Consider the following 17,154-nt stretch of genomic DNA (forward strand, 5'->3'; position numbering starts at 1 on the left):
ATATAACAAGTAATAGTAATTCAGGATAAACAGATTCATGCTCATATTGGGAGTCCATCTGGAACTCATCTCTCAACCAAAGGTAATAACTGTAGCTATTTTCAGTCACATAGCTGACTGAGTATATTGTAGTTACCAGAGCTTAAACTCTGAATGAACCCTTTAATACTTTGATTTTTTTCTTCCAACACAAAATGGTTCATCAATTATGTGTTACAGTATGTATTACAGTTTCCATTACTGACTTCGAATTAATGTGAATTCATAAGGTATTTTAAATGCAATTTAGTTCTGGAGCCTTTAACCACCACTTATCCTGCAGATTATTGGTTGCTTTTTGAAGTCAAGCATAAAATTTGCTTTTAGACAAAATTAGCACTGACAGCAAAGACAGCAGTCTGGCAACAATACAGTCCTGTCCCTCATCAACTCTAGGGGCTTAGTGTGTATTCCTCAGTGCAACCTGTTCACACAGTTAAAATAGCCCAACTGTGTAGTCAGTGGAACAAACATAGACACTCATTTTGTGTGTGTGTGTGTGTGTGTGTGTGTGTGTGAATGTGTTTGTGTGTGTGTGTGCAGCCTTGATTTCCCTCAGGCAACCTGATCGCTTTGTCACATCATGTTCTTTACACATACACACACACAAACGCACACAAACGCACACACACAAAGAGGAAACCACACTTTTTACAAGTTGTTGTGCCATGACAACACAAGAGTGCAGAACATATCAGAGTAATGTAAAAAAAAAAAAAGTATAAAACATTTCAAAATAAGGAGGGTTTCCCAGTTGTTAATAATTGAACTGTTGAAATCAATGTAATTCAGCTCAAAAGTGCACTGAACATTGTTTTGCTTTATTAATAATCAATCTAAAAATGTTCATTTATATGCTAGCTGCTAACTCATTTCTAATATTAGATGTGTGAAATTATGTAATTTGTTAAAGTAACAGAAAATAAGAACAATCATGAACAAGCTATTTATGCATGTATGAGCATGACCTCAAAGCAACAATTCATCAGAAATGTGATCTTTATTTGATTGTATTAGTGATGGATAGGGAACCTGCTATTTTGTTTACAACAGGCAATGCTACCTATGGATGTATGTATACCTTAAAAATGGCTAATTTGTGACACTATATAGTAGGTGTATCTAATCAAGTAGCCACTCAGTGTATAGTTGTATTGTATTTTATTGTATTTATAGTATGTTTTATCACAATATGGTATATATTGTACTGCAGCATAATCTCCCACGTTTCTGCATGTTAAGATTATAATTAGCCATTATAGATTTAACTAGATACACAAGCTACCATAAGTAACCTATTGTGGCCTAATTTCTATCCATAGAAATTCAAGCACTTACTCATTGATCCCACGTGAAATAACAGTAATACTACAGGGGTGTCAGTAGAATACACTCAGACCCCATCACAAATATTAATAAGCTATATTCATTGTCTTGCATTTATACTTGCCATGCTGTGACACCTCAAATTATTTGCGGAGGCAAAAACTCGGGTCTGGGAGGAGTTCGGTGAGGCCATGGAGAAGGACTATCGGTTGGCCTCGAAGAAATTCTGGCAAACCATCCGGCGCCTCAGGAGGGGGAAGCAGTGCCCTGCGCACACTGTTTACAGTGGGAGTGGGAATCTGCTGACTTCGAGTGGGGATATCCTCGGACGGTGGAAGGAGTACTTCGAGGTTCTCCTCAACCCCACCGACATGTCTTCCATTGAGGAAGCAGAGGCCGAGGGCTCAGTTGTGGACTCTTCGATCCCCCAAGCTGAGGTCACTGAGGTAGTTGAGAAGCTCCTCAGTGGCAAGGCACCGGGGGTGGATGAGATCCGCCCTGAGTACCTCAAGTCTCTGGATGTTGTGCTGCTGTCTTGGTTGACACGCCTCTGCAACGTCACGTGGTGCCTGGGGACAGTGCCTCTGGACTGGCAGACTGGGGTGGTGGTCCCTCTGTTTAAGAAGGGGGACTGGAGGGTGTGTTCCAACTACAGGGGGATCACACTCCTCAGCCTCCCCGGAAAAGTCTATGCCAGGGTACTGGAGAGGAGAATTCGGCCATTAGTCGAACCTCAGATTCAGGAGGAACAATACGGGTTTCGTCCCGGTCGTGGAACACTGGACCATCTCTATACCCTCGCCAGGTTGCTGGAGGGTTAATGGGAGTTTGCCCAACCAGTCCACATGTGCTTTGTGGATCTGGTGAAGGCATTTGACTGTGTCCCTCGTGGTGACCTGTGGGGGGTGCTCTGGGAGTATGGGGTCCGGGGCCCTCTGCTAAGGGCTGTACGGTCCCTATATGACCGGAGCAGGAGTTTGGTTCGCATTGCCGACATTACAGGCGGATCGGTGTATCTTCTGCAGTGATGCGGTCAACATACCGGTCTGTTGTGGTGAAGAACGAGCTGAGCTCTTCTCACCTATGGTCATGAGCTTTGGGTCATGACCGAAAGGACAAGATCCCGGGTACAGGCGACCAAAATGAGTTTCCTCCGCAGGGTGGCTGGGCGCTCCCTTAGAGATAGGGTGAGGAACTGGGTCACTCGGGAGGAGCTCAGAGTAGAGCCGCTGCTCCTCCACATCGAGAGGAGTCAGCTAAGGTGGCTCTGGCATCTGTTCCGGATGCCTCCTGGACGCCTCCCTGGGGAGGTGTTCCGGGCATGTCCAACCGGGAGGAGGCCCCGGGGAAGACCTAGGACACGCTGGAGGGACTATGTCTCTCGGCTGGCCTGGGAACGCCTTGGTATTCCCCCGGAAGAGCTGGAGGAAGTGTCTGGGGAGAGGGAAGTCTGGGCATCCCTGCTTAGACTGCTGCCCCCGCGACCCGGCCCCGGATATGCGGTAGAAAATGGATGGATGGATGGATGGATGGATGGATGGAAAGAATATGATAGAGCAGCAGCTCTGCCTAGAGATTGTCTGCAAATAGTCAGTAAGAAGGGCATTAGTAAGAGAAGCATCCAAGAAGACAAAGATAATGCTGATGGAGCCGGAGAAAGCTCAAATGCACATAACACTCTACAATGCAGAGCTACAGTACTAAGCTGACTTTCAAAATCCAAAAAGCCATTTCTGAGACTTTATGCAACCATAAGTAAAAGGTTCTCTTGACCAATGAGACCAGCGCTGAACAATTAAGCCTTTGCACAATACAATTTTTTTTTTTGAAACTCTGCTCAACATCCTGAGAAAACAATCCCCACAGTGAAGCATGGTGGTGGTAGAATCATGTGGGGAAGCTTTTCATCAGCAGGACAACAAGACACTTGAGCCTGCTGTGGATGTTCACCGTTCAACAGAACAACAACCCCTAAGCATATTAAATATTGGAGTGGCTCAAAACCTGGGACCCAAATGTATTGAAATGGACAAATCAAAGACAATAACATAATCCATTTGAGATACTTGTGGCAAGACTTTACCTTTCAATGTCTATAGCAAAGACTTTAACAGTTGGTAATGGCTGTTAATGCCCCACTAGGTTTAAATGATATTATTTTAATTTGGCAGTTGCATTCACTGCTGACTTATCAAAAAGCAATGTTATTGTAGAGAGGTATGAATTGTTTGCCCAGCAGGGGGCTCAAACCTCTTCCTTTTCCTATAACCCTCCTCACAGCAAGCTAAACGTAGCATTATGATGCTCTGCACACAGAAACCCAACCTGACTGTTCCTATAACAGACGCGCATATATAATAAAATGTATTTCTATGTGGTAAGTTCTAGATGTTTCTAGTTAATCAATGTCAGTGTACTGTGAGAAAAAAGTTGTGCCTTCAATATATACTGTGTAAAACAAACATGAAAAAATCCATGTAAGTCAAATTCAATTACAGCTTGCAACACTACAAAATATGAAGAAAAAAACTGGGTGAATACATATGTTATACACTTCAAATCATAGCTTTTAGCTAGAAATAAATTAAAAGCCAACACAACAGTCAGAAGTGGCATGGTGAAACATATAGATATAAATTCTGTACATAAAATATACTTAACAAGTTTACACACATACACATATGGTATGTAAATACACCCATTAATGATGTACCATTCCCAATAAATAATGGGTACAAGAAGATTTCTTCTATTGAGTGTGGTTTAAAGTAAAAAGGAATCCTCTGCTTCCAGTCACCTTTATTGCTTAGTTACACAAGCAGCACATAATTACAAATCACTACTAATATTTAAGCTGTTATAGAAATTCTCGTAAATCATTTCTGTTTTGACGGAATGTCAAAAGCACATCTCCGGTCAGTTCTTTGCACTAGTAATGTATTTGGTTGCCCAGATTGAGTATAGCGGCTCAATTGTTTTGTTGTGTGCACTAATTAGGTGATGAATGAGAGAAAGAGGCCATAGCAGATCTGTGTCTCTTGATGTCACTTACATCAGATTCCTGAAATTCCTACATTAAGTGAAATCCCAAATCCCCAGAAATCTCAACATCAGTCTGTTCCTTGTCATGCAGTATTAAGGGGTTGAACTGATAAATGTTCATCTGATTAGTTTATTTTTTGGACTATTTTTAGGCAATTATACACATTTCTCTCTAAGCAACCCTAAAAAAACCTACAACAATATTTCCCCCATATTTATATTCATCATGGACCTCCTTCATGCCGACTTTGATAGACTTACAACCCAAATTTCTCTTGACAGATTCAGATTTAAAGTGCATGTGGTAGGTTACTTTGTATACTACTATACTGTATACTAATTGCCTTCGCTACCACCCTAGAAATGACATCAGCTTCAGACAATGTATGGTATTACTATCATGTTGTCTTAAACACAATTAAACAATAGAAACAAAACACAATAAATATCTACCCTGCACACAGAGAATGATGATGCTAAATCTTGGAATTGTGAATTTTTTCAGGTCTGTCTTTTCTTTGACACATCACATTCTCGCTGTTATTTTTAGAAACAAGATCTTGGAATAGCTTACATCCTGAAATGGAAATTAAAGATCAACATGAGAACTTGAATATTTCCCCTTAAGGGAATTAATGACTCAGAAAAAAGAAATGAAAGCTTAAGATGTCCACTATTATCATAAAAGTACTCCAGATACTAATACAAGGAAGCATGAGATCTTCTTAAGGGGACTAAGATATGCATCATCCTCACTTTTGCTGTCTTCCTGGACAGTTCACTAGTCCAGATGATGAAAAGCATATGACTTAACATCAAATAATTATTTAATAATTTAATCCTCTATGGTGACAGAAATAGCATGAGTTTTTTATTTTAATGATAAATGTTTTGTTCAATAAAGTCCTCTTATATCCATCTACATGATCGTATGTTTGGATTTAAAGTACATTTGGAAAATCCCTATAGATATCATACTAATGAATTATGCACTTGCATATCTTAAATCTAATAGTTTTTTTAACCTTTTTCTGTTTAAAAAACTAGGTCATGTTAAAGTTGAACAATATTCAAGTTCTTGCTTAAGTTAAGCACAATCAAGAGCGATCTCCATTCCTCATACTTCATAATATGTCTTTTCCCTGGGCACAAACTAAACAATACCACCTGTTTTAGCCCTCAAACTATTCAACATATAAACACCAAGAGCACGTTAGCTGACAATGATTCATTGCTTTCATCACTTACGTCCTAGCCAATCTAACAAGGTTACCAAAGAAGGGAAATGCAAGTAATCCTTCAATAATTCTGCTATTGACATTCTACAGTCTTGCTGCAAGATAGTTAACTAATTTGTATAAAACTAAAAAAGCTGAGGACAAAATCAAGGACACAACAATACATTTCAAATACCAGCTGAAACTTTACACAGAAGAAGAAGAAGAAGAAGAAGAAGAAGAAGAAGAAGAAGAAGAAGAAACATTTTGATTATTAAATTTATGCTTATGATATCTGGATTTTATGTGTAAATATCACAATACACACATCAATACACACATCACACATCAATATTTATCCAGTCATTAATAAACACACTTTCCTTCCATGTCCAATCTAAATGCAAGATGATGCACACTGTGTAATAAGTATATAGGCTCCAGTGCAGGAAAGCATCTGATACATAACAAACTCTGGCAGTAGTGTAGTGTGTACTCAAAGCTAACATGTGCCAAACTAGTGCAATAGACTAGAACGAATGTTCTTCTAAGTCAGACGTAAACACTCTCATGACCTAGACCTCCCTAGAGTGAAGCTGGCTATCGTGGGAGTTTGGAGTTCTTTTTTATGATAATGTTGATGTGTGCAAAGTTTCACAAATACTCTTGAATGTAAGCATTCACACACAAGAGGTATATGTGTTAAAATAATGCTCTAACAACTTGAGTTGAACTAGCAGGCTGTTATTGCAGCAGGCCAACTTAAGTTTTTTCTTTTATTGCTTTTGCAAAAAAAAAAAAAAAAAAAAAAAACCCACTGCAGCAATCTTCTGAAAGACCGCTTTTCATATTCTGTGGATTACATTTGCAGATACAAATATCCTTTGTTCCTTCCTGTAAGCCACATTGGCATAAGCACACTCACACCCACAAACACACACACACATGTCATTATCAGGTACCCAAAACAAATCTGAAGCAGTCGCATTTTTTGGACTTACCCCATGATGAATTTTCACATCAGTGCTGCACAGAAAGCACAGTGTTTGCAATAAAACACGTTATCTCTGCCTCTCTATAATATTTCTCTCAATCTCTCTCTCTCTCTCTCTCTCTCTCTCTCTCTCTCTCTCTCTCTCTCTCTCTCTCTCTCGTTCTCTTGCTCTCTCTCTTCTTTAAACTTCCCTTCTCTGACAGAGGCTCCTGCCGGCCTGGCTTTTATTTATGTCCTTTTTTGGGACTGGAGGAGATGGAGAGTTGCAGAATTACTCACGGGATATTAGAGAGAAGTAAACTCCCCTAGTGTAGGGCCTTTGAACTCTTTCTGTCCTAAGGCATTGTGTGTGTGTGGGTGTGTGTGTGTGTGTGTGTGTGTGTGTGTGAGTGCGTGTGTGCGTGCCTGTGTGTGTGTGTGAAGAAATTTATTGTCATAAGCTTCTTTGTACAGTTAAATTCTTAATCTGCACTAATTCTCACAGATGCTGCAGTAAATTTCAAACAAAATAACAACACTTCTTCTTCTTATTTAATATTTAGAAAAAGAAAGACTTTAGGAAGATCCTCCCAAATTCTAATAATTTTATTTTGGTTTCTTGTAAGTCAAGAAAACATGACACATCTCTCAGTAAGTGGACTTTAAAGCAGGTTGGCCACTGGTATCCAGGATGGAAAAACTCTTGGTTCCCTCTGCGCACAGCACCTCAAGGTAACTAGACTCTTGGGTTCAAGACATGTAAACATGTTGGGAGAAAACAGCTATGCCATGAACTCAAGAGAGTTTAATCCTTATGATAAGCCTATGCATAATAAAACATGGCTCGGTAGAGTGGAAGAGACTACTAATGGGCAAGTGCAAGTCTCAACAAGTGAATCATTCTAGTGTAGTAGTCGTGTAACATGGTGTCATCTTTTCTGAAATGTCACATGAACCTTAGATGATTTACTTGTGAAAATTAAAATGTGGTTTTCAGTAATTTCACATATTATTACATGGGCTCACTCACAATTTTGCCTTAGAACACAGCTACTGTATGACTAAAGAATAGTACAGAAACATCCTCAGAGAGCAACTACTCCAGACCATCCAAGAAATGTTTGGTGAAAAATTCCCCAGACCTTAATCCTATTGAGAACGTCTGAACAATCCTCAAGACGTGGGTGGACAAACAAAAACCCACCAAATAGGACAAACTCCAAGCATTGATTACGCAAGAATGTGCTGCTATCAGTCATGGTTTAACAGCATGCCAGGGCAAATTAAATTGGTATTGAAAAAGAATGGTCAACACTGCAAATATTGACTTTTTGTATTTGTTAATAAAAGAATTTGACACTTATAAAATGCTTGTAATTAAACTTCAGAAAGATCTAAAAACACTGAAGCAGCAGACTTTGTGAAAATATTTTTTTTCATGCAACTGTTTATATTAATGTATATTCTAAGGTACATCAGTTCCTTAGTTATTAATTTTTTTAGAGATTGATAATATCCAGTAAGTTGATAAAGAGCACAAGTGGGAGGTTATGTAGCTGTAAGTAAAAATGATATGAGTATGTGAATTTGCTCTCAAAATTTTGCATGAGATCAGGTGATAACACAAATTTCTAGAATAATAATGTGATTATACAGACTCTCATCATGGTTGATGTGCGTAAGGAACACTACCAAGCAGAGGTACTTTTACTGAAATCCATCAGGAACTGGATGTGTTGTTAAAAAATATTGTGTGTAAAAATCAGAAATGTAAAATACACCACAAAATAAGTCTGCTGCTCTATACAAATATTAGTAAAATGACCTGCCATGTGTGAAGGATTTTGATCTTTAAATACTGAGTCAGAAAAATCTGTAATGAACCATGACATTGACACGTTTGGAGATGCTATGAGATTTAAAATTAAAATTTAAAATGAAAATGAACATTTAAATGCAAAATAAAACATTTTGAGACAGATAAGTAATGTATACTGTGGATAAATACATAAACACACAATTTAAAGAAAAATAATTTGATTTAAGTGGGAAAATGTAATTATTTTTTCAGTAAGCACTTTACTCTGGTCAGCGTAACAGTGGATCCAAAGCCAGGAAGGCTGGATGTGGAACAGGAACATAAACTAGATGGGACAGTAATTAATCAAATGGGACCATGCACACACACAAAAGCACACACTTTTAATCTAGGGGTAATATGTTTTTGGGTCAGACCATAGAATGCAGAGAAATCATGCAAAAATTATTATTATTACTGTGCAGAAAATGGGTAAATAAGACAGAGTGGTTTGATGGGTATTCAAATACTAAAAGAAATGCATATGATGGAAAAGATTTTAATATCTTTGAATCAATGAGTATTAAAGGTACTTCTTTATAAATATTCAAACCCTTTATCTTTATATATTTCTTGACTTAAAATGGGATTTGGGGATCCACATGTGTCAAAGTCCATATTCAACAGAAGAGCAGGATTTGGAGAACAATCAACATCCTTCAGGTAAATCTCTAAATCTCCTGTCTGTCCAAGATAGATTTTATTTGCTGTCAGGAATTTTGCAGGGGAAAAAATAGTCTAATTTGAGTAATGATGGTTTGAATTGGAACATGCTGAAATTTTCCAGTACACTACAGATCACCTTCAGTGCTTCATTATAACATGTTGCTGCATGCATATTGAAGTTGGTCTCAGTTTTGTCCAGAAAATCTTTGAATAAATGCATTTTCTCTATGATTCTCTACCTGTAAACAGTCATCTATACATTTTAAACGTAGTTTTGGACAAACATGGAAACTCTAATCAAGCTCCTGACTCTAGAGCTTTGAGGCAAAACGTGCTATTCCATATGGTTTAGCCCACATGGGATTTAATTAGGCTAAACTTGTAAAGATTCTAAAAGTAAAACCAAAAAAAGTTAAAAATCACTGAAATAAACTGAGAGCAATGTCTTTTCCGTGTCTTATCCAAAGAGAATGTTTCACAACAAACAGTATTATTACAAAAATAATGTTTCTTATACATCTTTACAATGTTATTAAAATACTGTCAGACAATGTTCCCAGTTAGACACAGACGACCATTATTCAAATCATTGATAATGTTTCTACTGAAAATGTTGCAGCAACATTGTGGGAACATTTAGTAAAAACTCAGTTGTACTGTATAAATTTGTATATTGTTCTCAAATCCATCACAAATCTTGACAAAGTACATAATCCTAGCATTAAAAAGGTAGCAGAACTTTGCATTTTATGTATTTTATGTATGCTGAAAATTCATCTGATCCACTTCATCAGCTCAGTAACAAGGTAAAAACATCATTGTGATCAGAATTAGAGGTGAAAACTGCAATTTGAGGGTTTTACACACATGGGCTTCAAATATTCAGCTTCAGCTTTTGATAAAGTAATGGATTTTTCAATTTGTCAACATAAATCTTACAAAATTTAATTTTATGTAGTTATAGCCAGTATATAAAGTATATAGACAGTAAGACCTGTGTGTTCTTGCTTTACTAGGTGTGATAAAATTACAGTGCACAATAATGCATATAGTGAATATAAATGTAATATTTATTAGTGTTACACACCTCCTGCTGTTGGTGTACTAGTACAGCAGCATAAATTCCCATAGCAGGCTTTTCTGTGCTAAAACTTGATCAGTAGTACATATTACAGAACAATGCCTTATACAACATTTAAATGAAGTGAAGACATTTGCTGCCTATTCCACTAAGATTTATTTTACAAAAACACAAAGAAATCTAATCCCAGACTATACTGACATAGATACATATTCTGAAACCGTCAGTGCCTGTCAGTCATAGCAAGTGTAATGTCAGTAATTAAACTCCAGCCCACCACTCGGTGTTTCAGCTCTCAGCTGCTCTGAAATTACTGTCAATCTGCAACCCAACTGTTTGCATTTTACTTGTCTTGCACTGGGGTAAATGGAGGCTTAGAGGCTAGCATATTTGCCCCACACATCCAGGGTTGAGGTTTGGATTCCTGCCTCTGCCCTGTATGCTTGATCTCTCTATCATTTGTTGGTTTTCTCCAGGTACTCTGGTTTCCTCCCCTAATCCAAAGACACATGTTGTAGGCTGTTATTAATGTCTTCCCTAAATTGTCCCACACTGCAACATGCTCCCCCTGATCTTCTAGCACGGCTTGACTGCTCCCACCATCTCTCATTGAACAAGAAAGAGATTTATACACATCAGTACTCTTTGTTCCGGCACCTAAGCTGTGGAATGAACTTCACTTAGATGTCTGAACAACTGAGACACTGGCTGTCTTTAAATGACCTCCAAAGACCTACCTCTTATTCTGTTGTTCTATGTGGCTCTGTCTTTGTTCTATGTAGCACGATGGTCCTGGAGAAATATTGTCTCATTTCACTATGTACTGCGTCAGCTATATATGGTTGATATGACAATAAAACCTTCTTGACATAAGACTGGTAGTATTCTTTTACATTCTGAATTAAATACCTTGAACAATTCTCCCAGCAATTTGTTCACTGTGTATGTGCATTTATGTATTTGGATTGGATTTGGACAATGTATTTATTCTTTCACTTTCAAAAACTCTATTTGGCAAGGCAAGGCAAGGCAAGTTTATTTGTATAGCACATTTCATACACAGAGGTCATTCAAAGTGCTTTACATAGAAATTACAAAGCAGTTTATAAGAGAGAAAAAAAATATATGTAAAAATAAGAGACATACGATAAAATCATAATAAAAACAAAGAACAATTAAAGAATACCAACAACCCTTGGTATCTCAGGTAACTGACCTGATCCTAATGATCTGAGTAGTCTGCTTGGTTTATATTCAATTAGCATATCTGTAATGTATTTCGGTCCTAAGCAATGAAGTGATTTATAAACGAGTAACAATATTTATGGATATGATGGTTGTTGTTTTTTTTTTTGCTTAAAACCTCTTTTGAATTCAATGTAAAATTCATGTTGAGATAGTAATTTGTGTACATTACATTAACAATTTTTTTTTCTATAAATTGCCCAAACTCATTCATCTAGTGTGACTGAATTCAGTGTTTTACCTCAGACTTTTTATCTTCACAGGTTTTTCATGATTTCATAGCCATAAATGATGTGTTTGTAAATTGTCTTAATACAATTGTCTTAATAAAGCCATGCAATTTGCAAAAGCATCACTGCTTTTAGGTGTGTGTGTGTGTGTGTGTGTGTGTGTGTGTGTGTGTGTGTGTGTGTGTGTGTGTGTGTGTGTGTGTGCGTGTGTTCATGTGTGTGTTTGTTTCCAACAGTCTGGTTCCATTTACAGTATATGTGGTTGGAATAATTTCGTGGCAATTTGACAAGACCAAAGGAATTTGGTCATAAAATGGAACAACAAGTGTAACTCAGTGATACATATTTCTGAAAAACAGACATTACAGATCTTTACTGGTCATTACTGGAATTGTAGTCTTGTAGCAGTGAGCATGAAATACTGAGTGTTGTTTGTAAAATGAGCCATGGGAGATTTCACATTGTTGTAGACTTAAAGTGAAAGAGCAAAAAAGATGTTTCTAAAGAGTTGGTTTTTGTAAAACATTTCATGACATTTATGACTGTAACAGTCTGTGAGATTACATTACAAATTTAATTATGTGGATATAGTTAATTCCCCAGACAGACTTTCAGGTGATCAGAGCAAAAACTAGATATGATGCAGTGATAAATTATTTCATTATACATTCATGAAAATGATTCCTGGTAAAACTATTCTACTTTCACAAAAAATAAATAAAATAAAAAAGAGGAGTCTTTGGCCTCCATATGTTTTGGTGATATTATTTTCTCATGTACAACCTTAACAAAATGCAATAGTTTTATTGCAGAAACAAGAGAGAAGAAAATACATGCAGTATAAAATAAGATATACAGTGATAACATAGTCATTAAAAAGCACAGAATCACCACTTTTCTTCAAATAACAATAAAATATTAGTTTAAAATCTTGAGCTAATATACAAATAAACAAAGTAAAACAAAACTAACCAATTATTAACCCATACCTAAACATTTTGTTTCTATGTTGTAATTCAATTCATGCTGATAAATGTGAAAAGTCAGCTTGTCTTTTTGAAGCTGAATGTTTATTACTTATATAGTGTAATCTATTTATCAATTAAAAATTAACATACAGAATATAAATAAGGGAATGATTGATTAGTGATTATTTAAGGGCGGAAGTGATTTCTCGTTCAGATATTCAAAGCTTGATATATGACTTCCTCGCTGGTTCTTCTTAGTCTCTGTGTTCTTGCTGGGATATAATCTAAGTTGCTTGAGAATGTGAGATTACTGTAGATCACATCATCTGTATTCTGTGTAAATGAAAGAGACATTTTTTGATGATTCTCATAATTATTTTTAGTCATTCAATGTGATTATGGGCCTCATTTTCATTATCATAATGCAAAAACACCAATACACCACCACCACCATGTTATCCACCAACAGAACAACATTAAAACAATAACAATTTTGTCTCAGCTAACAAAAATTTAGTATTAGTTAATATATATAGATAGCAAGTTATAGTGCTGTTAAATTCTTCAGTCTGATCAGTCAAGGTTGGTGATTAATCTTCTATAACAGCAGTTGTAATTAATATCACACGTTTGTATTAATGACCTCAAACACTGTTAGTCAACTTTGACTAATGTACTCGTTCTAATACTGTATTATTGTTTGAATGTGTTATAATTAGTTTCCTGTTGGGTGACATTTATGAAAGCGTTAGTTTTTCCACCTCTAAAAACTCTTTTGAATGCTTGACTTTTACACTGTCTAGGTTCTTAAACATCAAGCTACACTTGAGCGGGTGTGAGAACAGGAACTACCTTCTGCCACAAATGTTTCACAACATAAAATGTAACTATAAAAAGTTTATTGAAGCATGTATGTAAATTGTATTCAGCGGAAAGTTGCTGTGTTTTATAAGACACGATTCTGTTGTCAAAAATGCTGTGTCATGTTTTGTATACATTTATATACATACATATAATACACATATTGGCTTTAAACCTTGAGAATGTATTTATTTCTTGCAACAACTGCTCTGAGGATTGCACTTTGAAGATGAATGAATGACATCCTAACGGCTTGAGTAAATGACATTGTAATGTTTATATGCTTATTCAGTAACTGGGTTAAGTGGCCACAAAACCAAGAAATGAAACTGGACTTTCAAGCCTTTGTCTTAGTTTAGGAAATTTCCACTTCTAACTTGTGGAATAAAGTGGGTCAGTGTTTGTGAAGGTAAGCACTTTTGTAAATTTCAAATGTCAAACCCCTGTCCCCCCACTCTTACCACACCAACCCTTCACTGAAAGCTTTATTTCTGGGCACAAAAATAGCAATTAGGTGACAACATGGTACTGTATACAACTGAATAATAACATATTAACAACCAAATAATCAATAAACTGTGTTAACTATAATGTAGACAAAGATGTCTCATGCTCAAGATTAAACCTGTTTCATTTAAACTTCTCACCAGAAAAAAACATATTCTAGTGTCAACTTACATCTCCCAAATATAACAGAGAAACGCAACCTTCATCTTAACTTTTGAAAATGTAATGAACCCTGTGGCTTAACTTGACCATTCACTTAGGTGTGCAACATTATCTATTAATTAATGAATGAATTAAAACTTTTTATGTTTGCAACAGAACTAAAATAAAGCCCATTAACTTAATCAAATCAAGCCAGTTGGTGTAGCTTGGAAATTGTCTTTGAATGCTTAATATTGTTCATGTCAATATATAATTAAATACTACTTACCCTTTTATCTTCACCATGGATTGTTTTTTTATCTGAAAAATAACAATTCAACCAAAATCTCTTCATCCAGGAAGCTGGGCTTATTATTAATATTGATAGAAATAATTAAAAAAAAAGTTGTTGTTCATTCTTTTCTATTTCAATATTTGTACATTCTCATTCTTACCTGATTTTTTCTTTTTTATAAGGCGATAAATCAGAGCAATTGTGATTAAAATTAGTGCCACATTTGTCGCTGATAGTACTGGCACAGCATAGTAAAAAATGCACTGTTTTACTAAAAACAAAAGAAAAAGAAGAAAAAGAAGAAGAAGAATAACAAGCTTTTTAAAAATGTTAATATGCTACATTAAAAGGTGAAACTCAACAGCATGGCTTGATAATAGAATTTCTTTGGAATTCTGTTCAGAAGTTCATGCAAATTGCTAATAGTTGTGAATTTCTACATAACTGTTCATTAAGTACAAAAACAACAACACATAATAAAATTAATTATAACTATTTCACTTCAAAATCAAAAATAGACAACCATAGCAGCCATATGCCAATGAAATGAATAATAATGCATTTATGCACAAGAAGTATGGAACATTTATTTTTTTTACTCCTTTATGTGTACTCTTGTCCTGGTATTGATTTACATACTTTATAATTAGCAATTTGTTTCAATTTTGTTTATAAAAAACATCAGATCATACTCACCATTTTCTTCATTTTCAGCTGGAAGTGTTGGCTCAATTTCTGAAAAAAGAAATACAATGTACACTATATTTTTTACATGTTCTCAGACACAAACACACACACACACACACACACACACACACACACACACACACACACACACACACACACACACACACAGATACACACACACAGGCACACAATATTTTAAATGTTAAATTCAGGCTTTGTTTAATAGGGAAAATGATTAATACTCATTTAATTTTTATATAATTTTATTTATGTGCTTTTATTATATATAAAACCAGCTGAGACACATTTTATATTTATGTTTATAGCCTCTGTGCAAGCTCAAATCATCAGTCTAATAGGCTGACATCATGTTTTCATCTAAAGATTATTTGAACATTTATTTATTTATTTATTTATTTATTTATTTTCATGCCTTTAATGTGCCATTACATGCTAAATTTTAATAACCTCTTTATTCACATACTTAAATATAATAATAAATTTAATCAGTTTAAAGAGAATGATAAGCTTTCACAGATTCCTGCATTGATTCAAACTCACCAGCTGTTTCTTCAACAATCAGCTTACTCCCATTTCCAAACTGTATGTGATCATAACATTGAATTCCACAAATGTATTTTGCAACATCCGTTATTTCCGTGTGCGAAAATGACAAGCTGAAGTTCCTTCCGTTCAAAATAACTGTGATTCTGGAATTATTTCTAAATTCCCCAAACATTTTCATATCACCTCTCTGTAAATGTACATAAGCTATATGGACAGGAGCTCCTTGAAGAGGAACTTTTAACCAAAATACTGCACAGAAGCCTTCTGAGTGGAAATGGCAGTGCATAGTTGTGGCGGATCCTAACTGTATCCTCACTGAAGAACGTGGCTGTAAGATCACATGTCCACTGACAAATCCACCTAAAATATTAAAATTTGATTCCTTTTATTATCTACCAAGGAATATCAAAATATATATGTATATTCACATACAGTATAAAGTCAAAATTTTATACATATCCTCTAAATATTTTTAATGGCATTTCTAATTGAACAACAGTTTCATACTCACACAGAGTCAAGAGCAGAAAGGTTGAATATAATAATTGAGTCATACTGTATGCATTGTGAGTTTAAGAGAACTGGCTTGTTGTCTGGTGGGAAAAAATTGCAAAGTTAAACCTGATTTAAAATACAGGGGCGGGGATTTTTGTAACAGTTATGTGATTGGGCCAATGTGTCATGATCAATGTGTCATGAGAGTGTATTTTATTTTTTTATCTGATATCTTGAGTTATCTTTTATTGTTTGTGGGTGTGTTTTGGGTATGAAACAAAATATTAAATTTGTATATTTATAAATGTATAAAATTTAAATGTATTGCTGGAACCTAGTGCATAGCATTTAAATGTGCTTTTAACATTGATGTAGATTTAAGTACAGACCATAGGGAGCTTGTGGAGTACCGATTCAACAGGACTGATATGTTTAGTGATACAATAACTGGTATCATCTTAATCAGAGTTACATCAATTTTAAATGCTGTTATATTAGCTAAATGTAACAGTATATGTGCATATACATATAGTGCATAATGCAAAGTCATGGTTTGCATTGGCAAATTGGTTGTAACATCAACAGCAATATAATGAAAATATTATAAGATTTGCAATCATCGAAAGGTGTTCATTTTGCCTTCTAGCTAGTCTGTGCTCCATTAGCTTAGAATAAGCTACTTTGTCTCCAGTGCTAGTTAAAATTTGCATCAAAAGACAACCAGCAGAGATTTTAGTACTAAATTTAGTGCAAAATCAGTTCATGACTGGGAAGACTTTTTCATATTGGAAAATTGCCCCATTTATACTGTAGCATCTGCATATGTAGAGGTAGATGTCATCATCATTGACAGCCACCGAATTGTCAACTATTGGTGGGTCTGCAGGTGGTGCTAGAGTCTGATGATTTGCATTTTCTGGATCACTGTGTACAGGTATGAGTGGTGGATGTACTGT

The 17,154-nt window shown here is 35.7% G+C and overlaps 2 protein-coding genes across 2 annotated transcripts in view; both read right to left on the reverse strand.

Annotated features, from left to right (window-relative positions):
• Positions 1-6,824, reverse strand: part of pde5ab (phosphodiesterase 5A, cGMP-specific, b) — a 34,832-nt gene extending 28,008 nt beyond the window's left edge. The window contains exon 1 of the mRNA XM_060874245.1: positions 6,626-6,824. Coding sequence (XP_060730228.1) covers positions 6,626-6,630 — 5 coding nt within the window. The 5' untranslated portion in view covers positions 6,631-6,824. The remainder of the gene's footprint in view (positions 1-6,625) is intronic.
• Positions 6,825-12,814: 5,990 nt separating this feature from the next.
• LOC132847935 (uncharacterized) lies at positions 12,815-16,289 on the reverse strand. The gene is made up of 6 exons (XM_060873434.1): positions 16,215-16,289; positions 15,698-16,063; positions 15,146-15,184; positions 14,610-14,720; positions 14,444-14,475; positions 12,815-12,978 (listed from the first exon to the last, which is right to left on the reverse strand). Exons 1-6 carry the CDS (start codon positions 16,255-16,257, stop codon positions 12,856-12,858), a joined length of 714 nt encoding a protein of 237 aa, XP_060729417.1. The 5' UTR covers positions 16,258-16,289; the 3' UTR covers positions 12,815-12,855.
• Between the last annotated feature and the right edge of the window lie 865 nt (positions 16,290-17,154).

This window comes from Tachysurus vachellii, chromosome 7 (assembly GCF_030014155.1).
Source record: "Tachysurus vachellii isolate PV-2020 chromosome 7, HZAU_Pvac_v1, whole genome shotgun sequence".
NCBI classification, from domain to species: domain Eukaryota; kingdom Metazoa; phylum Chordata; class Actinopteri; order Siluriformes; family Bagridae; genus Tachysurus; species Tachysurus vachellii.

Coding starts and splice junctions, on each gene's coding strand:
- LOC132847935 (XM_060873434.1), bottom strand. CDS start 16,257: ATGACTCAATTATTATATTCAACCTTTCTGCTCTTGACTCTGT. Junction 15,185..15,697: donor GATTGTTGAAGAAACAGCTG/GTGAGTTTGAAT, acceptor TTCTTTTTTCAG/AAATTGAGCCAACACTTCCA. Junction 12,979..14,443: donor TCCATGGTGAAGATAAAAGG/GTAAGTAGTATT, acceptor TCATTTACACAG/AATACAGATGATGTGATCTA.